At 53.0% G+C, this 21,492-nt stretch overlaps 2 protein-coding genes and 2 non-coding genes across 5 annotated transcripts in view; all 4 read left to right on the top strand.

The window, feature by feature from the left end:
* Nucleotides 1–2,641, top strand: part of MAPRE3 (microtubule associated protein RP/EB family member 3) — a 53,824-nt gene extending 51,183 nt beyond the window's left edge. For both annotated transcript variants that reach the window (XM_041755335.1, XM_041755334.1), the window contains exons 5-7: nt 990–1,144; nt 1,268–1,420; nt 1,696–2,641. In XM_041755335.1, coding sequence (XP_041611269.1) covers nt 990–1,144; nt 1,268–1,420; nt 1,696–1,764 — 377 coding nt within the window. In that variant the 3' untranslated portion in view covers nt 1,765–2,641. The remainder of the gene's footprint in view (nt 1–989; nt 1,145–1,267; nt 1,421–1,695) is intronic.
* A 4,194-nt stretch (nt 2,642–6,835) lies between these two features.
* TMEM214 (transmembrane protein 214) lies at nt 6,836–17,732 on the top strand. Its single transcript, XM_041756895.1, has 17 exons — nt 6,836–7,051; nt 7,956–8,155; nt 8,697–8,847; nt 9,146–9,280; nt 9,771–9,853; nt 10,299–10,404; nt 10,517–10,598; nt 10,871–10,972; nt 11,363–11,504; nt 11,894–11,985; nt 12,262–12,310; nt 12,505–12,618; nt 12,836–12,953; nt 13,511–13,607; nt 13,786–13,954; nt 14,071–14,216; nt 14,419–17,732. Exons 1-17 carry the CDS (start codon nt 6,907–6,909, stop codon nt 14,543–14,545), a joined length of 2,058 nt encoding a protein of 685 aa, XP_041612829.1. The 5' UTR covers nt 6,836–6,906; the 3' UTR covers nt 14,546–17,732.
* A 3,105-nt stretch (nt 17,733–20,837) lies between these two features.
* On the top strand, nt 20,838–20,927 carry TRNAY-GUA. The gene is given in 2 exon segments: nt 20,838–20,874; nt 20,892–20,927. It is a non-coding gene; the product is annotated as a tRNA-Tyr (tRNA).
* Nucleotides 20,928–21,269: 342 nt separating this feature from the next.
* TRNAA-AGC lies at nt 21,270–21,342 on the top strand. Its single transcript has one exon. It is a non-coding gene; the product is annotated as a tRNA-Ala (tRNA).
* Nucleotides 21,343–21,492: the final 150 nt, after the last annotated feature.

Here is a 21,492-nt window from a genome sequence, read left to right as displayed (position 1 = left end):
ATGTGGCACGGTTCATCTGTCCAGGTCCATCCAGGTCAAGGCCCTGGTGCCAGCACCACACACCCTCCTTATCCCCTGCCCACTGGACACCTGGGGACAGGAGTTTGCCCAGCTTCCCCCATTGGGATCACATCTTCCCCTACTCCAAAGGCCCATAGCCCCAAGTCCTCAAGAGATGAGTCTTATGAAAGGAGGCTTTGTCTAGGTTCTAGAGGAGAAGGGAGAGAAGCAGTAGGGCCTTTGGGGGGCGAAAGGGTTGGGGAGAGGCAGAGAGAGGAGCAGCCCAGCATCTGAACCCGTCATAGCAGAGCCACTCCTCCGTTTGCGCTGCTGCCCTGCCTGGGCCTGCCCCCCATTCACCTGCTTGCTTTGCGTTAGAAGCAGCCGGCTCTGACTAGGGAGCGGCCATAGCTAGAAGACAAGTGGCCACAGCATGCCCGGCCTGCGGGGGAGGAGCCCGGGTCCCTGAGTCAGGCCCAGCAGAGAACACAGAGCCCATCCTGAGGCAGGGAGCCTGGAGAGGCAGGGGCCCTGAGACTCTGAGGTCACCCACGGGGAGGGTAGGGCCTCTGGTAGGAAAGACCCAGCAAGTGCCAGATCTGCGACCCTGCAACAGCTGCTTTTCTTCAGACTCTGGCTGACAGTACAAGAGGCCCAACCCTTCCAGCCCCATTTCCCAAATTCGCCTTCCCAGTTCCCCTCACCTCTCCCTCAGGCCAGCTCTCCTCCCTCCCCATACCTCATACCTTCTTTACTTCCCCGAAGTCCCTGCTCTCCCAGGCTTGCCAAAGAGCTGTCCAGCTGCTGTGGTGTCAGTGTGGCCATGGCTTGAGGCCTAGATGTAGCTGCCTCTTGAGTGGGAGAAGAGGGGAGGGCAAGAGTGCCTGCCTTTCGCATGGGCCTGCCCCCGCAGCCGTCACACCAGGCCGTCTCATGCCAGGTGAGCTGTGGGCTCACATGGTCCCATCCCGCTTTTCTCCCCTGGGCAGTTCCACAGAGGACGTCCCCCACAGGCCCCAAAAATATGCAGACCTCTGGTCGGCTGAGCAATGTGGCCCCACCCTGCATCCTCCGAAAGAATCCCCCATCAGCCCGGAATGGCGGTCATGAGACTGATGCCCAGATTCTTGAACTCAACCAGCAGGTGAGCAGGGTGGGTGATGGTGGCTGAGAGAGTGCTTGACAAACAGCCAGGCCCTTGAGCCATCAGGGCAGTAAGGGGTGTCTGAGGTCAGGACTCTGGCCTGAACACCGTGTCCCCAAGCAGCTATTGGATTTGAAGCTGACCGTGGATGGGCTGGAGAAGGAGCGTGACTTCTACTTCAGCAAACTTCGAGACATTGAGCTCATCTGCCAGGAACACGAAAGTGAGAACAGCCCTGTTATCTCGGGCATCATTGGCATTCTCTATGCCACTGAGGTGAGCCCTGCCTTCACCCGCTCACGTCCCAGGCTGCCTGGGCCCCACCCCATCCTGCCCCGTGAAGACCACGAGGGGTAGCACCCGAGGGGCCGGAGGAACACGGTGAGGAGAGCCAGCTGCAGTCAGAGCCCAAGGCCACAGAGAGATTAGCAGGGGAAGTGGGACTAGACCTCGCCCCCCCACCCCACACCCACCCCCGAGCTCCTGACAGCCGTCTCCCCCTCTGCCTGGCCTGCCTGACTCACCGCTTTCCTCTCCTTCCCACTCTCCAGGAAGGATTTGCACCCCCTGAGGACGATGAGATCGAGGAACACCAACAGGAAGACCAGGACGAGTACTGAGGGCAGCTCCGGCCCTGGCTGACTGCACGGCTGCCCGTGCCCCCCACCCTGCTCCCATCCCACATTATAATCCTTTCCTTACAGCCTGTCGGCCGGCCGGGTGCTTTGTGTCAGTGCCCACAGCACTGGGGAGTCAGGCAAGGAGCGGGGCTCGTGGGGATGGGGCAGGTGCGCAGGTAGAGGCCCCGTCCTGTGGGCACCGGCCCAGCGGGTGAGGCCTCTGTCCACTCCTCCGTACCCCTATTTATTTCCGTTGTCTCTACGCTGTGTCGGCCAACACTTCCCCGGAGGGCGCTGCTGCCACCCGCCCCAGCCAGCCGCCTGCTCCCCTGACAGCCAGCAGCTGTATATTTGACAAAGTCATTGGTATATTTTTACTTACTGGATTTTCCTTGCACTTTACCTGTTCTTTTCCCAGGGCCGACAGCACGGGGCTCCGGGGCAGTGTGCCTGGCTTGGCTTCCCTTCCCCGCTGCCGGGAGCCGTGGCAGGACTCGCCCATTCTTATTTATTTTGTCTTTTGACTTTCCAGTAGTTGAGGGGAAGGCTGATGTCAGGAGAGGGATAAGGGGACCGAGGTGGGGGGGGTGCCTTAGGCCCTGGTGGTCAGGGAGGAGGGGAGCATGTGAGGGATGAAAGTGACCTCCTGGCACCAGGTTCACCCACCCTTGGCCCCCTGCCCCCAGCACTGAAGCCCAGCACTGCCCCGAGGCCCCCTCCACTCCTCCTGCAGCTTGGTTCGTACCACACAGACTCTGCTTGGACCCTCCTGTACGTCTGCCTCCCATCTGCCCTCCTACCCGACCTCTATCCCCTCGGGCCACCTAGCCTGCATATGTGTTCACTTTTATTTAAATAAACTTGTGTGGTAAAAGTCCATGCCCGGTCTCCCTCAACTGAGCCACAGCCTGGGTCTCCATGCTTTTCTCCTCCTGAGCACTCCCCTCTCTAGAGGAGATGGCATAGAGCACACAGCACCACTACCACCCTCTATCAGGCCTAGAAACTGCCATTGGCGCCTGGCCTCAGAGCCCAGCTCTGATCTCGTCCCCATCTCTCCGCACTGGTACGAAGGCTTTAAGGGAAGGAAGCCGTGGAGGCCCCCCAGTCCCTGTGGAGGAACAAAGTTTGGAGCCATGGCTGTGACGATGGGCTGCCCAGTAAAGTGACTGGGGGTGGGGGAAGTATCAGGGTGGCCTGGCCAAGAGGTGCTTTTTTTTTTTTTTTAAGATTGTATTTATTTATTCACGAGAGGTACAGAGAAAGAGAGAGAGAGAGAGGCAGAGACATAGGTAGAGGGAGAAGCAGGCTCCCTGCAGGGAGCCCGATGTGGGACTCAATCCCTGAGACTCCAGGATTACACCCTGAACTGAAGCCAGACGCTTAATCGCTGAGCCACCCAGACGTCCCGAGGTGTTTTCTTTCAGTCTCCTTTGGGCCAGTGAGGCCACGTGTTGCCCCCCACCCGTTGTCAAATTTCACATACCTCACAATCGCGATCCAGCTGGGAACAGGGAGAACTGTGTGGGTTACAAAGAGCAAGCAGCTCTGAGTGCTGGAGCCCAGGACAGTAATGCCTGAGGGGTTCCTTCTGGGCAACAAGCTCTAAGGGGAGCCAGGAGTCAGCGAGCCTTTCACATGACCCACACAGCCCTATGTTCATGGTGCGTGCCCCAGCAAAGGGCCACAGGAAGCCCAAAGGGACCGAGGACCCTGAAATGAATGTGGGAACCAGGCCCATTCAAACAGAGCCATCATCTAGATCAGCCCCCTCGTTTACTGATGAAGGGACCGAGACCTGCATGTGACATGACTTGCTCATGGTGGTAAAAATCTGGTTTAGAATCCAGACCTCCTACTCATGGTTCAGTGCTCATCCCCAAAGACCACAAAGGTGTGACCTCCAGAATGTTCTCTAGCTGCAGGCTGGTAGTCCTGGTAGGTGTTTCCTCACCATTCTGAATATGACTGAATTGGGGCTGTGTTTCTTCCATGACCCTGCTCCATGTGGGCGCCACCTCCAGACTACCACCATTTCTCTGGTGACCCCAGACAGAAGCCTTAAGTAATTCATGTCTGTTCATTTCTCATTCACTTCACCTCCTCCTTTTGACTCCCACCCTAACATAGATAGTTCTGCCCCTGTTCTGTTTTTCTCCCCCAACCGGTTCCTTGCCTGCTTTTATTGATCTTAATGATTTTTAATTCCCTTGCCTAATTTTTTTTAAGACTTATACATTTATTTAAGAGAGAGAAGGGGCAGAGAATCCCAGGCAGACTCCCCACTGAGCTCAGAGCCTGATTCCACTCGATGTGGGGGCTCCATTCCAGAATCCTGAGATCATGACCTGAGTCAGACGCTTCACTCACTGAGCCACGGGCCGCCCCCCTTGCCTACTTTTAAAGGGCTTTCCTCCATTAGTCCACATAGACACTGTAAGAGGATAAAGTAGTTGCTCTGTGCTATCCAAAGTTCATCTTCAGCCCAAGACCTTACCCTGCCAGCAAAGTGGGTATGGTAGACAGACTAATGCCACCCCCCAAAGGTATCCACATTGTAATTCCCCCAACTTGGAACATATTAAGTTACATGGCAAAGGGGAATTAAGATTCCAAATGGAATTAAGTCTCTAACCAGTTGACCTTAAAATAAGGAGAGTATGGTAGGTTATCCAGATGAGCCCAGTGTAATCACAGAGTCCATAAAAGTGGAAGGAGGGGGTGCAGAAGAGGAGATCGGAGTGATGCCATGTGAAAAGGTACTCAATCTGGTGTTGCTGGCTTCAAGGATAGAAGGGGCCTGAGCAAAGAAACACAGGTGGCCCCTAGATACTGAAAAAGGCAAGAAAACAGCCTCCCGTGGAGGCTCGAGAAAGGGCCACTGCCCTACAGACATGGCATTTTAGCACAATGAGACCCTGACACACCCTCGCCTTCTAGAACTGTAAGACAATAAATTTGTATTGTTTTAATCCACTCAGTTTATGGTGATTTGTTAACAGCAGCTAATGCAGTAGATCAAACTGTGCTTCAGTGAGCTCACTGAAGCCCTTCTTCTTTCCCCCACACTAGACACCCACCTGTCCTCCTTGACCCCACATCTTTTGATTCTTCCCTCAGACCCCACTTGGGTGGGTACCTGCCCCAGTCCTCATCCATGGCTAGTGTCTAAGGCTGCTCTTGGAACACCCAAAGTTCAGAGACATAAAGCCACTGCAGCTGCCTCCACCTCTTCCCAGGACCCTAAGTGTGTCTTTCTCACAGAACACTTAGGATGGTGAACTGTAATTTTCTCTTTACACACTTGTCTCTCACACAGGCTTAGAGTTGCTCACAAGCAAGTGAGGTGAATACTCCAGCTCTACCTAGCCCAGAGCCAGGTGCTTAGGTAGAGAAGGTGTTTAGGAAATGCTGCAGGAGAAACAAGTGAGCTAGTTCTATCCCCTAGATGCCAAGGTACAGCCAATGACTTGTCAGACCAATGCAAGAAAAGCCAGCAAAGGAAGTCCTTCCCACCCTTTATATATCTTCCTGGAGCAGACCCCTTCTTTGCCTCTATGGAAAGCTTGTTCTGTTTCTCTTCAGAAAACAGCATCTCTTCTGTGACCATACACATGACACCAAAAGGTTGAGCAAAGGGATATTGTTGTGACTCTGAGTAGGTAAACCAGTGATCTGAAAAATGAATTGAATCATGACCAGTTCAGTTATGGTCCGTGGCAAAGCACTTCCATCTCAGAGTGACCTGAGGCAAAGTCAGACACAATCAGACCAGAAGGGGTATGAGGACAGGCAGGAGGCAGCAAGAGCTGGTCACCTCCCATCTCCTGCCTTTCCCCCACCCCACCTCCTCCTTCCCATAGTCCCCCTTACCTTTCCAAAATAGTGGCTCATACCACAGCACAAGGGCTCTGATCCCTTTCTAACCTTCTTCACCTCCCAAATCCCATTAAGCACCACCCCCACTGAACTGCTATCCAGTTTCCCAGCTTTACCCTGTCATGTCTCACCTCTAGGTCTTCGTTTAAATCAATAAATCCACACAACTGGCCTGTTCTCTCCAGCTGTCCTGATCCCTAACCAGTGAAAATTCTCCCATTCCCCATCTCAAATGCCACCTCTTTCAGGAAGCTTTCTCTAATCTCCTTTCTAAGGAACTCATCACTCCTCAAGCTGTTCATCCTGTAGGAATTTGGCCTCTATTAGTTCTTACTACAAGGGCTTGTCTGTCTTGCACCTCTAAGTGTGGCAGGTATGAATCTCACCCTCAAACGTAGGAGCGTACATGAAATAACACATTTCCTTAGTTGTAATAAAGTACTTTCATTTCTCCTCCCCTCATCCTCCCCTGCTGGAATGCTCTAAATTTTGAGGTTTCACAGAGTACTACAAGGAAGGCCCTCCAGGGATTTTGAATGTCAGCACTAACCTGTTTGGTTCCTCAGGTCTGGAGCTCTTGATTACTCCCCGTCACATCTGGGACTTGGGACTGACTGCCTCTTGCAATGGAAGTCAGAGCCATTCTTTCCCATTTCCTGGAAGGGGAAACAGCCCTGGCTGTCCCAGAACCCCATACTTCTCTCTCTCCTATCAGAAGGGGTCCCCACTCTCCATTTCCTGCCCTGCGACACTGCCCCTTCCCTCAAGCTCTGTCCTCTTCCTTGTTCTTCCACAATAGATTTTTTTTTTTAGCCCAATAACTCAAAGTTTAACCACTAGTAAGCAACAACTAAGCTAGCACTTTCCTGGCAGGACAAAAGCATTTCATCTTCAAACTCTCCCCGGAGGGAAGGAGAACTTTCCATTCTATCTTTCCAGCACCACTGGAAAGAAAAGAAACCCCAGAACAGTTTAATTTCCGAGTCACCTAATGCAGTGACCTTCACCCAGTAGGTGCTCAGGTAAAAATTTCCAATGTAATAGCCTCACATCGCAACACCTCTGCCTGGATGTTTTTCACTAGGAGCCCCTACGCGACCTCGCTAGGGATAACCCGGCGAAAACGAAAGACTACAAGTCCCAGGCTGCCTTGCGGTGGGCGACACGCGCCGCGAGGTCCTGGGAGGAGACGTGGCAGAGCGCGGCGCCTCCGCGCCGGACCGGAAAGCCCAGGGAGGTGGCAGTGGCGGGAGGGTCGGAGCCATGGCAGCCAAGGGGGCTGGCGGGGGGCGCTGGGAGGTGGTGAAGAAGGGGCGGCGGCCCGGGGCCGGCGGCAGCGGTAGAAGCGGCGGAGGGGACCGCCGGGCTCTCGGGGAGGCGAACGGTGTGTGGAAATACGACCTGACCCGTGAGTACCCACCCGGCCGGCCGCCCGCGCCGCCACCGCCACCGGCCCCGGGCCTGCCCCTCCGGAGAGGTAGCGGGCAGCCCCCGGAGCCCCGGGCTCTCCTGCCCCCCGGCTACCGCGCCTCGCCTCTTGAGCCGCCCAGGAGGTAGACAGCGCTGGGAGGGGGCTGCCCTCGCCTAGCAGAGGAGTAAACTGAGGCCCAGGGGTGTTAGATGCCTTTCGCAGGATCCCATGTCAGAGGGGACCGGGACTGCGGTCTGCACACACGCTCCAACCGGCTGTCCCCGGCCCTAGCCTGGCCTGTCAGGGCGGGTGTCTGCGAGCTGGGGAGACAGCCTTCGTGGTACACCGTCTGCCTCCTTGAGTGACCCGCAGTGTTGTGGGGTGCGGGTAGGCCGTCCCGAGGCCCGGCAGAGGGAAGGCTGACTCCATTCTCGACTCCCACCAAGCCTTGTAAGCGGGGCCTGTTTCCCCAAAGTCTCCTGGGGGACTGCAGAAAGCTTGCCACTTGTTGATTAGAGAGTTGTCCCATTGGAGCCAAGATGGGAAAGTCCTGCCTTCCAGAACTGGTAGCCACTCACCAAGGAAGCCAGCCCTCTGTATGCATCTCCACTAGTTCCCACATACTCTGGTTTATCTAATAAAGAAATCTCTGCCCGGTTCTGTGAAAGAGCCTGTAGCCTCCGGAGCTGCCATGACTGAAAGAAGCAGGAGGGCTCCCCTGCCCTGCAACTTGAGCAGGGCAGCTAAAAAGGGTGTTGAGGCAGGTTCTTCACTGAAGATGAACGAGGTGACAATGTGGGGGAAGGGACCACTGTCCCTGTGAGGCCCTCATGACTCAAGGATACCTCCCCCACCCCCCCACCCCCCACCCCCGCCCGTTGTCTGCTTGTCATTACCCCAGCTCCAATCCAGACAACAAGCACCCTCTATGAGCGGGGCTTTGAAAGAATCCTCAAGCGACAGAATAAGGAGCAAGTTCCACCTCCTGCTGCAGAGCCCAAGAAACCAGCAAACAAGAAGCAGACTAAGAAGGTGGCAACCCTCACCAACCAAAACCAGAAGCAGGGTCGCTTCCGCAGCCTGGAAGAGGCGCTGAAAGCTGTGAGTGTCCCTAGACCTGAGGTGGGGAGACAAGAGTACCATGAGGTATAGAGAAGATGAAAGGTGCAGGAGGGGGATGGCCACTGGAGGCCTGTGGAATTTGGGGTGCCACTGACTGGGAGGAGGTGTTCGGGAAAAGGCAGAAACCCCAAGGGATAGAACGTTTGCATTTAAGACAGACAGGAAACAAGTCTGTAGGGAAACCTGGATTAGTATGAGGAGAGCCTCGAAGACTCAGGGATACCAGGGTGGGGGTAAAGAAACACCTGTGGTTCCTTGCCCCATGGAAGCTGCGATCTTTCATCTTCCATCTGGTCCCCTTGCACATGTAAAGGGCTTGAGAATATTGGGTCTGGAGACCAGCAATCCCAGCTGTGCTGTGTTTTCTAAATATCTGGATGCAGCGATACTATGGCATTCCACATCACATTTAAAAGCAGAAATCCTCTTTTACCTTCACCCTTCACCCATTTTCCCAGCTCCACCCTGTTTCCCTAAACTCACTCATAACTGACCTCGGTGGGGGCCTGTGTCCCGGCAGCTGGATGTGGCAGCTCTGCAGAAGGAACTGGACAAGAGCCAGAGCGTGTTCTCTGGGAACCCCTCCGTGTGGCTGAAGGACCTGGCCAGCTATCTCAACTACAAGCTGCAGGCACCTCTAAGTGAGCCCACGCTAAGCCAGCATACACATGGTTAGTTCTTCGACCTCCCTCAAAATCAGACAAGTTTGAGAAAATACTGAAAGGGCCATATGTAAACACATTAGTTAGCAACAGAGCCCAGTGTCCCCACTGTCCTGATTTATGTGCGTGATTCAAGCTGTTCTCAAATCGTCACGGCTGGGGAAGTGGGCCTCACTGGGACAGGGAGGATGCCAGCCCAGCGCAGGGACCTCTGCGTGCACTCGCCGTTCTCAGGGAGTGCAGCCAAGCTCTCAAAGCTGGCAGGGGCTTCTGATGCTAGCACACATGTGGAACCTTTCGGCCCCAGATTATCCCTACAGCCTGGTAAGCCGGGAGCTTCGTGGGATCATCCGAGGGCTGCTGGCCAAGGCAGCGGGGTCTCTGGAGCTCTTTTTTGACCACTGTCTGTTCACTATGCTGCAAGAGCTGGATAAGACACCAGGTGAGAGGGGGTGCCCCCCTGTGAGGGATAGCCCCACCCCATCTTGGGAACCTACTACTCCCTTTTCCTACTTCCAGATTGCCGGGGTAGTTCTGATTCCAGCAAAGAAATGTGCTAATCTCAATATTCTTTTGGAAAGAGAGGAAGAGGGCAGCCCGGGTGGCTCAGCAGTTTAGCACTGCCTTCAGCCCAGGGTGTGATCCTGGAGTCCTGGGATCGAGTCCCACATTGGGCTCCCTGCATGGAGCCTGCTTCTCCCTCTGTCTGTGTCTTTTGTGTCTCTGCCTCTGTGTGTGTGTGTGTGTGTGTGTGTGTGTGTGTGTCTCATGAATAAGTAAATAAAATCTTCAAAAAAAAAAAAAAAAAGGAAAGAGAGGAAGAAGTTAGGAGTCATTGGCCCTGGGTTCTGGGCTCACAGCTGCTAGAAGGGAGATTTCGGTTTGGGGATGCCAAGTAACATATGTAGGTCTGAGAACACCTGTCTCTCCAGGGGAGTCACTACATGGATACCGCATCTGTATCCAGGCCGTTCTGCAAGACAAGCCCAAGATTGCCACAATGAACCTGGGCAAGGTGAGCTCAGGGTGGTGGTGGGAACACCAGAAGGGGGGCCACTGGGACTGGGGAGCCTGGGCAGATTCTATACCGTTGAACCTAATTAGGGGACAGTGGAAGCTCTGTAAGACCAGTAACACTGCTGGCACTTGCTCCGTATCTGCTTTATATAGGCATAAGGTAGATGCTACTGTTATGTTTACTTTATAGATGAGAAGATGGAGCTACAGGGGGATTCAGTAACTTTCCTAATTAGTGAACTAGTTTAAGTGGCAAGTACGGGTGCAGGCCACGGCCCAGTGCCGGACCGCATGGTCTGCATCACTACCCTGTACTACCCCAGTGCTGCATCGCCCCGTGGCCTGTCCCTTCTCTCCCTTTTGGCATTTCTTCATACCTGGCTTTGGGGGTGCTCCTGGTGCTTTGCCTTGTCACAACCTGCCTTTCCCACTGGTCTCCTCAGTTCCTGGAACTGCTAAGGTCTCACCAGAGCCGACCGGCAAAGTGTCTGACAATCATGTGGGCCCTGGGTCAAGCAGGTTTTACCAACCTCGCTGAAGGACTGAAAGGTAAGAAAGATGTAGGGGAGAAAAAGGGATGGCCTTGGGGGCAGGGAGCTCCTCTTTAACATCCCCCGTGGGTCCAAGCCTGAGGCTCCCTCCCTGACCTTTGTTTCCTTAGTGTGGCTGGGGATCATGCTGCCTGTGCTGGGCATCAAGTCTCTTTCTCCCTTTGCCATCGCGTACCTGGATCGGCTGCTCCTGTGAGTAATTTGTGGGGGGTGGGGTGGGGGTAAGGGATCATAGTAGCTGTTTGAGCAAAACAGGATGCTGTGGTCCTGGTCTCCATAGCTGTGGGGAAACCAGGACCAGCTCCTCCCAGTCAGAACTGGATGGTGAGGAAGGAAAGAGAGGAAACCATTAAGGGGTAGGGATGAGGCTGAGTGTATGCCCATTTTCTTAGATGTTGGTCTCAGCTGGGATCGCAGCCTGCCTGGTAGTCTTCAACAAGTCTGTTTCCTGCTTTCCCCCGTAGGATGCACCCCAACCTCACCAAGGGCTTTGGCATGATTGGCCCCAAGGACTTCTTCCCGCTTCTGGACTTTGCCTACATGCCCAACAACTCCCTGACACCCAGGTAGGACTACCCTGGGGCACACCTGCTGTGAAGGATCCCAGCAGAGGCTTGAGCAGGCTGTATATTTCCTGTCCGTTCTTCTCCAACCACCCAAAATCTGAGATTTTCAACCTGCCCATTGAACCTGACCGTTCAAGGGATCGGTGAACCCCCTGAAGTTATATGGACCCTCAGGTGTGATTGGCATATGGGCATTTTCCTGGGGAGAAGATCCATGACTTCCAACAGATTTTCCAAGGAGTCGTTGAGTCTAAAAAGACTCTGAGCCATTATAAGGCCCTTAGTGACTCTGCTCCCACAGGCAGGGCAGAAAGTCAGCCAAGCAAAAGGGACATATCACGTAGCTCCTTTTAGACCTGGTGCCTGGCTCTCCTCCCACCCCCACCCCAGCCTGCAGGAGCAGCTGTGTCAGCTCTACCCTCGACTGAAGGTGCTGGCATTTGGGGCGAAGCCGGAATCCACCCTGCATACGTATTTCCCCTCCTTCCTGTCCAGAGCCACCCCTAGCTGTCCTCCTGAGATGAAGAAAGAGGTGAGGAAATGATGGGAGGCCACCGCAGAGGTCCTTACCTGCTGACAGGGGCCCTGCCTTCACAGAACTCGTTTCCTGGGCCTCTCCTTAGCTCATTCCTGACAGCCTCCTAACCTACTCACTCGTGGGCCACCCTCACAGGGACAGAGCTAAAAGGACACACGTTCACATCTGGCTGGTCTCTGATGTTCTGCCTCTTGTTGACAGATGATCTTCAAGCTCAAGCTCTAGCTTGAGAGCTGCAGCCTCCCCCTTGTGGCCTCTCAGATTTCTGGGGTCTTGGCACAATTTCTCTGTCCTCTGGGGTGGGAGTGTTGCCTGGGAGGCACTGTCTCCCTCCAGCATCCCCCCACCCCAGCAGCCTCTCCTGTCCCCTCTCCCCTGTGCAGCTCCTGAGCAGCCTGATCGAGTGTCTGACGGTGGACCCCCTCAGCGCCAGTGTCTGGAGGCAGTTGTACCCCAAGCACTTGTCACAGTCCAGGCAGGTGGGGGTGGGGGGCTGCCCACCTCTGATGCATAGGGAAAAGCCTTAATCCATGCTTCCCAGCCTGTCCCTGGCCTAGAAGCAGAAGGGGAACATTTGTCACTGTCCTTTGAGTTTGTGCCTCTCAAATTGAGTGGGAACATTTCTGGGTTGGCCTCTAGGAGGCTGCTCATTGTGGGAGGGAAGTGAAGGAGCCAGGGCCTAATGGGGGCCAGGAGGATGGGAGGGGCCCAGTGAGCCCCCTGATTGGAAGGGGTTGTGCTTTCCCCATAGCCTGCTGCTGGAACACCTGCTCAGGTCCTGGGAGCAGATTCCCAAGAAGGTGAGGAGCTGGGAGGACATGGCAGGCTGAGCCTCGTCTGGGTTCTGGGTTCGTACCCCTCAACCACGGCCCTCCCTTTGCTGAGAAGGCGCTGTACTCATGCATTTGGCGTGGACAGTGAAGCAGGGTGGAGGCTCAGAGTTCCCTCACAGGCTAAATGTTAACCTCTCAACCCAGACTTTCTTATCCTACAGACACAGAAGTCTTTGCAGGAAACCATCCAATCCTTCAAGCTTACCAACCAGGAGCTGCTGAGGAAGGGCAGCTGCAACAGTCAGGATGCTGCCACCTGCGACACAGCCTGCAAGGTGCCAGCACCCAGCCCTCCCCGACCCACACACCGGCCTACGCCTCTGACCAGCACCCCCGGCCCCCCTGTCCGTGGAGCCGCCCTGTCTCTGGGGTCGTGTGAAGGCTTGATCCTCTTCCTGGAATGGAAGGCCTAGCTTGAGGCCTTCCTTCCGGATGAAGGACCACCCCCTCCTTCTGACCACTGCTCCCCTCCACCGCCCCTTCTCCTCACAGGGCCTTTTGCAGCAGGCACAGGGCTACCGGCTACCCTGGACATGGCTACTCCTATTGGTGCTGATCTTTGCCATAGGTTTCCTGTGCCATGACTTCCAGTCACACAGCTCCTTCCAGGGTAAGCGAGAATTGGCAGGCAAGGGAGATAACGTGAGGGTGAGGCACAGAGCTAGGTGTAGCACCCCCTGGCTCTCACACATAGCTTTGCCCTGATACTACAGAAGAGACTCTTTCAGACAGGCTATTCTGTCCACAACTATGACGTTACCACTTCAGATTGGACTGCTGCTTTGCCGTAGAGATGTTTGCATAGTCATAGTCTTGCTTGAGTAAGTGTTATCTCCTTTTTAACTCCTGAGGAAATTGAGAGTCAGATTTAATAGTTAGCTTAAGATCACAGCTGGTAAGTAGATGGGTGGACCCTCAGACCCAAGGCTCCCTGACACTTACCTGGCTACCTCACTCCAGTTCACACCTGGCCCAGCAGGAGAAATGAGCTCAGCTCCACGGGCCTGCATCCCTCCCTCTGAGCAAGCGCGCTCTGGAGCGGATCGGAGCCAGCTCTGCAGCCCTGCGAGCACATGAGTTCTGCTCCCCTGGACCTGCTCTGGGGCCTGGAGTGTCTCTCCCTGCCCCCCCTCACGCCCCAGCTCACCAGAGGCCCCCTTTACTCAGCCTCCCTTTCTGGCCGGTTGCTTCGATCATCTGGGTTCTTGCCTGCTGGCCAGCAAGTGTGTGCCAAGATCTACGCCTACAGCCTGCAGGGCTACAGGTGAGCCCTCGTAGGGGGTGTGGCGGGGCAAGCCAGGTTTTCAGAGTGGTGACGGCATCAGTGGGAAATGATTACACTTTCCCCTTCTCGAGCCCTCCCTTCCCCACAGCTCTTCTTGGGGAGCTGAGCCATCTGAGGAAACTCAGCCTCCCTCTCTCCCCCCGATTGCCTCTTACAGCTGGCTAGAGGAGACATTGCCGGCCTGGGGCTCCCACCTACTGACCATGCTGAGGCCCAGTTTGCAGCTGGCCTGGGCCCACACCAATGCCACAATCAGCTTTCTTTCTTCCCACTGTGCCTCCCACCTTGCCTGGTTTGGTGACAGCCTTGCTAGCCTCTCCCAGAGGGTAAGTTGGAGATAGGGAGGTCAGAGAAGGGCTGGCCTCCCCAGGGGCTGGAATGTCATCCTCACATGGAACAGGTCCTCAGGGCCAGGATGCATTCTCCACTCTCTGTGCTCCAGCTACAGGTAACTGATACGCTGATCCAGCTGCTCCAGTCTCTGCAGGAGCTGCTCCTGCTTCTTTACCAGAATGTGCTGCTGCCATTGTGGCACATACTGCTGGAAGCCCTGGCCCGGGCCCAGGAGCACTGCCATGAGGCATGCAGGTGAGACCCTCCTCCAAAGCTCCAGCAGGAGCCCGAGAGCCCCATGCCCCTTCCCCAGAGACAAGGCTCTGTCCAGTCTCTCACCGAGCCCTACTCCAGCCCTCGGCCACTCTGGGATGCAGGATAGGGGTCTGAGCTGCAACCCTGTGACCTGACCCAGCACTGCTTCCCAACTCCCACAAATGTTCTGCTTTCCTTCCAGGGGTGAAGTGACCTGGGACTGCGTGAAGACACAGCTCAGTGAGGCTGCCCGCTGGGTCTGGCTCTGCCTACAGGACATCACCGTGGCTTTCTTGGACTGGGCACTTGCCATGATATCCCAGCAATAGGCCCTGCATCCCTGGCCACCAGGCCTGTCTTGGGGCAGGCCATCTGAGACTGCTGGCAGGCAGAGGGCAGCCATTCTGCAGAAGTCTTGTACCTGGTGCCTAAGTTCTGCCTCCTAGGGAGTGACCGGTTACCTCTGCCCCAGTTCCTCCATCTCCGATGGGGACTGAGCCCAGAGATACGTCAGCCTCCTCCTACCCCTGATCCCACTGAACACTTGTTGGGCCCTGTTGCATGTAGCTCCCAGCCTCTGTCCTCAGGCTGCTAACCTTCTGTAGGCCCCTCTCATCTCCTGCTCTCTACTTCTTTCCATCTCATTCCCAAAGCCCCAGACAGCTCATCTCCCAGAAGGTGGGGTTCTACTGAGTGACAGCTACGTTCTGATGAATGATTCCTGCTCCCAGACTTTAGCCACAGTGGAGCAAGGGAAGAGGCCTCCAGAAGAACATAGCATCATAGTGGGCAACGGCAACTTCACCTCGGCCCTCAGCCTGCATGGGCCTGTCAGAGGGCTGGGCCAAAGGACCTCTCACCTCTGGACGCCCAATATCTGTCCTTTGAGGCCTCTCACTGCCCTCCGCGTCATCATCCTACTTCTTTACTCTCCCCTCTCCCCCTTCGGTGCCTGGGGACCTTTCCTCTGAGCTCAGCTTCTCTCCGCCGCCTGCCCCTACCACCTGTCTGGGGAGCAAAGCCCAAGTAGTTGTGTGCCTTGGGCCCAGTGGACCTTCCAGCAGCCTGTTGACACAGGATTCAGCATATGGCTCCTTGGTACACCTACTGGGTGGAATAAAGGACACAGATTTGATTGCTAGCTTTCCTCTCTGCATCCCCATGCAGGAATTCCCATAGTTGTAAACAGGACAACCACATGTTCTCCTTTGGCCCCCTGCCCCCTGGGGGTTGTAGCCACTGGCTGCAGGTGAGCTTCTGGCAGGGATAGCTCACACCCATCATTCTAAATGTTGGCCTGTTGAGGATTCCAGACACTCCTTTGCTCCCCTAATCCTATTGTTTCACTTGTCACTGTGCTTCATGTCCCAAGGTTTGCCTTGATAGCTTAAGTATTTTCTTGTTAAAGATTTTATTTATTTATTCGTAAGAGACAGAGACACGGGGCAGAGGGAGAAGCAGGTTCCCTGTAGGGAACCTGACATGGGACTTGATCCCAGGACCCTGGGATCACGCCCTGAGCTGAAGGTAGATGCTCAACCACTGAGTCACCTGGGTGCCCCTAGCTTAAGTATTTGAAGCTGGAAAGAGGAGGGAGTCAACCAAGGGAATACTTGTTCTGTGACCCATAGTGTCCTCTTCCTTGCCAGGGCCTTAATGTGTTAATTGGTTTTATAAGGCAATGAGTGAAAGATTTAGGACTCCAAGAGACCCATGAGTCTAAGGTCTATGGCCAAAGACCCTTTTTGTGTTTGACTTGAAACTCTAAGAGAACTGAACAGACTCAGCTTTCACCTCAGGTTTCTTCCCTTGAATGTTTCAAATCTAAGCAGTACTGGCAGTGCACTGCCCACTCCAGCTCCCACAGGTTACTTCCTGCTTCTAGCAGATGCCTGAGGGGACAGCAGGATGATGGCCAGCTACCACTTTCCCATTCGCTTGTCACCCTGAGACTGCCTTGACTTCTCAGTGGGAAGACTATAAAGTAGCAAGTGTAGAAAAATCTTGACCCAAAGTGAGGTCATGAGTACAATAACGTCTCACATTTGTGTTCCCTTTCCTTGTTAAGCTAGAACCATGTTACCGCTTGAGAGTTAAGTGGCGCACAGTGGACTGAACCCCGGCTCCCCTAGTGGCAGGTAACCATGACAATTGTCCCGGAAAAAATGAAAAATCCCGCCTGGCAACTAAGGTCTGGGGCTGCTGGGTGAGACTGCAAGGGTCCCAAGACCTCACTTTTTCCCAATCAGGAACAAACAGGTTCAGTGCTTAGGAATAGTGAGTCTTTGGTTGGCAACAGCACAGGACAAGGAAAATGAGGACCCTGTCCTGATGACACTAAATCACCAGGGCTGCTGGACTGCTACAATCCAGTGACTCCAAGAATGTTGCCTAATGTGTGCACTGGTTTCCAGTGTGTGTACTAAGTTTACCTTGGGTTCCTTCAACCTTCTGACCTAGAATCCTGGGGTACAACATTTGATCAACTTTGGTCAGCTGGGGTCTCTACAGCCTCTTTCGGGGACACCAACACCTTAATTGGCTTTATTTGATAAACAGTTGTTTGACTCAATACTGGAACTGTCCAAAATTTTTCCTGGGTCAGAGAAGTAGTCCCAACATTGCACCCACTGCCCTTTAAAGCAGATGTTTCACGTTTTGCAGACCTGTCAAAGCCCAGGAATCCAAGCTGAGCCAGTGAGTTAGTTGAGCCAGTGTGGACCAGTAGAGTAGACTCCTACTGACAGGTGCGCTCTCACAGTAGGACTCTTGATGTATTGGAGGAACAGAAGTAACCTGACACCTCAGAGGGTCACATCTGGACATTGTAACTTTACTTTTCACACAGCTGGAGTTCCACAGAAAACTGGCATGTTTGAGTCTGGTTATCGCTTACCAACTTGAGTTATGACCGACTCTTGTATGGGCCTGCAAGTCATAGCACATGACTCATTTGAACCACTTGTTTCAAAAAGTCAAAGCACGTTTCTGGATTTGAGCCCAGTCTACAGCTCCAGCTTTACAGCCGGGCAGCTTGATGGGTGATCTGCTTACCAGGAACTGATAGCATTGCTAGACTCACCTGCAGCATTACCAGTACACTCTCAAATGCCATCACCCTTGGGGTGGAGGGTTTCCCACAGAGACAAACAGGCCTGCCCTGCCCCATTCCAGAAGGACCCAGTTGACAATTACATGGAAATGTCAATGGTTATCTGACCTCTGAGCATCTTAATCTTCTCTCTCCTAAAGGACTTTGGGTTTAAGTGAACATGTAAGGTGATCCATCCTTTTCTACATATTCTTCATGGGTCAGCTCCCTAATGGGTTGGAAGGGATGAAGGCTTGCTTTTCCCCATGTGGTATTCCATTTTACTGGGCAGTTCCATCACCCCAAACTTGAAATATAAGAAGGAACTTGGAGACGAGATGGGGGAGCTTCCACCATTCGGGCTATGAATGAATACTTGTTGAATATTGAATAATCTGCTTATTAATAAAAACCCTGAATTCAGACACATTGTTGGATGTGCCTTGATATATGTATTTTTATGTTAGCACATCAGTTATTACTTTTTTGATGGACTTTAGAATTTTAGGTTCACATCAGAATTGAGCAAAAAGTACATATGCCTTGTCCCATGCACCCACACAGCCCTCCACTGTCAACATCAGTGAACTGGCACTGACACATTGTTATCACCCAAAGTCTGTAGTTCACATTAAACATACTTTGTATGATTTTAGTCTTTTTAAGTTTATTGAGACTTGTTACAGAACAAGCCTGGCATGTGGCCCATCCAGGAGAATGTTCCATGAGTGCAGGAAAAGAATATGTATTCTGCTATTGTTGGGTGGAAGGTTCTGTGCATGTCTGTTAGGTCTCGGTGCATTGATCAAGGCCTCCATTTCCTTACTGAGCTTATCACATAAACATCCTTAAAGAACTCCTACAAATCAAGAAAAGCCTCAACATAACAATAAAAAAATGGATAAAAGACAATTCATTGAAGGGGCTCCTGGCTGGCTCAGTGAGTAGAGCATGTGACTCTTGATCTCGTAGTTGTGAGTTCAAGCCCCACATGGGCACAGAGATTACTTAAAAAAAAAAAGACAATTCATTGAAAACTGCAAATAAACGATAAAGTCCATTTCATTGGTAAAGTACAAATTTCAAATAAGTTACCACTTACTTTTGCCTATTAACAAAGATTTTTCTTTTAAGTGATAATACACTCAGTGAATGTTGTGCTAGAAATCAGTGTAATGTTTCTGGGAAGTAATTTGGTAATATTCATTAAAAGGTTTAAAAGTTCTGTAGTATTTTACCAAAGAATTCCACTCCTGAAAATATGTTCTAGAGACTAGAGAAGAGAAATATGGACAAAGATTTATGTACAAGAGCATTTATTATAGTAGTATGAATAAATTAAAATTTGGATGTAAACTGTGTCTAATAATAAGATGAACATTACAATAAAATGTTGTAACAATTTTACAACCAAAATGGGAAATGGCTATTTGAATGACGGTTTCAAAGAATTTTTAATGACATAAGAAAATTCTTATAACTGAGCTCAATTTGTTGAAATATTGACTATAATAAAAAAAAAAAAATACAGAAGAGTGTTGGCAAGGATGTGGAGAAATTGGAACCCTCCTGCATTGCTAATGGGAAGGTAGAATGCTTCAGCCATTGTGGAAAACAGTCTGGTGGTTCCTCAAGGAGTTAAAACAGTTACCAGAAACCCCAGCAATTCCACACAGAAATTTGTACACGAATGTTTATAGCACTTCTGTTCATGAAAGCCAAAAGGTGGAAACAGCCCAAATGCCCATCAACATATGAATGGACAAACAAAATGGTGTATTAGTACATCGAATATTATTCAGCCATTAAAAGGGAGCAGGTGCTGACACATGATACAACATGGATGAGTTTTTCTTTTTTAAAAAAAAAATTGTATTTATTCATTTATTCAACACACACAGAAAGAGAGAGAGAGAGGCAGAGACACAGGCAGAGGGAGAAGCAGGCTCCATGCAGGGAGCCTGACGTGGGACTCGATCCCGAGTCACATGGATGAGTTGCAACAATACTATGACAAGTGACAAAAATCAGACACAAAAGGTCACGTATTTTATTATTTCTTTTATATGAGATCTCCAGAATAGGCAAATCCATACAGAGAAAGCAGATTAGTGGTTGCCTGGGTATGGGGGAAGTGATGGCAGGGAATGATTGCGAAAAGGGTACAGGGTGTTCTTCTGGGGTAACTCTTTTAAAAAAGTTTGGGAACTAGAGAGAAATGATAATTTGCACAGTACTGTGAATGCACTAAGTGCCACTGACTTGTTCATACTTTAAAATGGCAAATTGTACGTTATGTGAATCTCGCCTTAAAAAAAAAAAAGGCAACAATGGAGTATGTTCCTTTTCCCAGCATCCCCTCCCCTCAAGAAACCCAGCCAGCCAGCACGCTGAACACCGAGCCAAGAAAACTGCCCAGGTTAACGCTCTGGGACACAGTGATGGCATTTGCAGCAACAGAACGAAGTTAAACGGGGAAATTGGTGGGAAGAAGTTAACCTCCTGCTTTGTGGGTGGGCGCAAGGGTGAAAGCCGTGCTGTGCCCAGTGACCTCAGAGACCTCGGATTTAAAGATGAGCCTGAGAGATAAGGGTCAGAGCGGCGAATGGGCCTGAAACCATCCCCGCCCACCTGCATTTGCGCAGGGGATTGTGGCTCCAGGTGGCTCGGGCCGCAGGGCTGGAGACGACCCGGGTCTCCCGCACACCCCCTCCGCCGCACCCCTAAGCAAGGCTCCACAGGGGAGTGGGGGTATTAGGTTTCAGAGCCCCCAGGAACTTGGTGGGCAAAGGAGGGTCGGCCGGCCTTCCAGGCCCCTGGAAAGAGGCGCGAAGGGGCGCCGGGGGGTGGGGGGGCGGCGGCGCCGGTGCATCCCGCTCGGGGCTGCTCGGCGCCGGCCGCCAAGTCCGACCCCGCCGGCCCGGGGCCTGCGCGCCGCCCGCAGCTCGGCGGCTCACACGGCTCAGGCTCCAGCCAGAACGAATAGATTCTGACACGTGGTTAACCGGCCGAATGAATGTCCTTCACAGCAGGAGAGCAGCAGGATTTTATTGGCGCCCGAAGGGAAAATTAGAGCAAACAACGAAAGGAAGCCCTCGGTGTTGGCAACTGGGCTTGCGCCTTGCAACCGGGGAGCACACTGCGTTCGCGCCGCGCAGGGCGAAGGCTGCCCAGCAGCGAGGGGGCGCGGGCGGGATCTCAAGACGTCCGCAACCCTCTAAAAGCCACGGGGGAGGGGGGGCCGAGGAGGTTCAGGAGGGCGCTGCGCTCGCTTTTTTGCTTGGTAAAAAGCAGGGAAATGGAAACGAAGTGTATTGCCCATTTCCTTCGTCCATAGTTGGGAAGCGGGTCCTCCGGCCGCTCTTCAGTTCCCGGCTTCCTTTGTTCCGTGCAGCGCGGAGGGCTCCGCGGAGCGAGCTCCTTTATAAAGGGGGGCGGGGGGCAGCTATGCCGAAAGGCGTTCCGAGCTTGTCACAGTGCGGCCTGGGTGAGCATTAGAGAGGAACTGGCAGGTGCCGGGAGCAGCGGAGCCTTCGATAGCTCAGTTGGTAGAGCGGAGGACTGTAGTGGTGTGAGTTGCGGCAATCCTTAGGTCGCTGGTTCGATTCCGGCTCGAAGGACTTCGTACAATATTTTTAGTTTCCGCTTAATTCAGTTACCCCGTAAGAAGAAAGTTTCACTCCAAGGCCCGCTGTGCATTTGCAGCAGCACTGCAGATGTTCGGTAAAGCCCAAGTGCAGCTGTAACGTGGGCAGGATCCAATCCAGCGCTCTTGCGGGTTAGATGCGACGATGTGTGTTACTATTGCTTACGTGTGATTATTACATGTCTGCGTTACAAAAATCGTGCCCATGATCCTACTGTACTCTGCTGTATGAACGTCTTGAATTCCGGTCGATCCTCGGGTCAGCGGCCAGCTCAGAGAAGCCTGTAAGGCAAAGGGAAGAGGAGCGGCAGCAGACGGGGGATTAGCTCAAATGGTAGAGCGCTCGCTTAGCATGCGAGAGGTAGCGGGATCGATGCCCGCATCCTCCACTCAGGTTTTTGCCCCGTTCATCAGAGGATCGCTGAACGGCGGCGCGGACCCAGGAAGGTGTTTTGTGATACACAGAGGAACACGGTGCTCAATGATTAGCTTCGCACGCTGTCCCTTAATTTTGCAGGTGAGCCTTTTACAATTTATTT

The sequence above is a fragment of the Vulpes lagopus genome, chromosome 5, assembly GCF_018345385.1.
Source record: "Vulpes lagopus strain Blue_001 chromosome 5, ASM1834538v1, whole genome shotgun sequence".
In the NCBI taxonomy this organism is placed as follows: domain Eukaryota; kingdom Metazoa; phylum Chordata; class Mammalia; order Carnivora; family Canidae; genus Vulpes; species Vulpes lagopus.
This window is presented reverse-complemented; position numbering and strand designations above follow the sequence as displayed.

Coding starts and splice junctions, on each gene's coding strand:
- TMEM214 (XM_041756895.1), top strand. CDS start 6,907: ATGGCAGCCAAGGGGGCTGGCGGGGGGCGCTGGGAGGTGGTGAAGAAG. Junction 8,156..8,696: donor TGGAAGAGGCGCTGAAAGCT/GTGAGTGTCCCT, acceptor GTGTCCCGGCAG/CTGGATGTGGCAGCTCTGCA. Junction 8,848..9,145: donor GCTAAGCCAGCATACACATG/GTTAGTTCTTCG, acceptor TTTCGGCCCCAG/ATTATCCCTACAGCCTGGTA.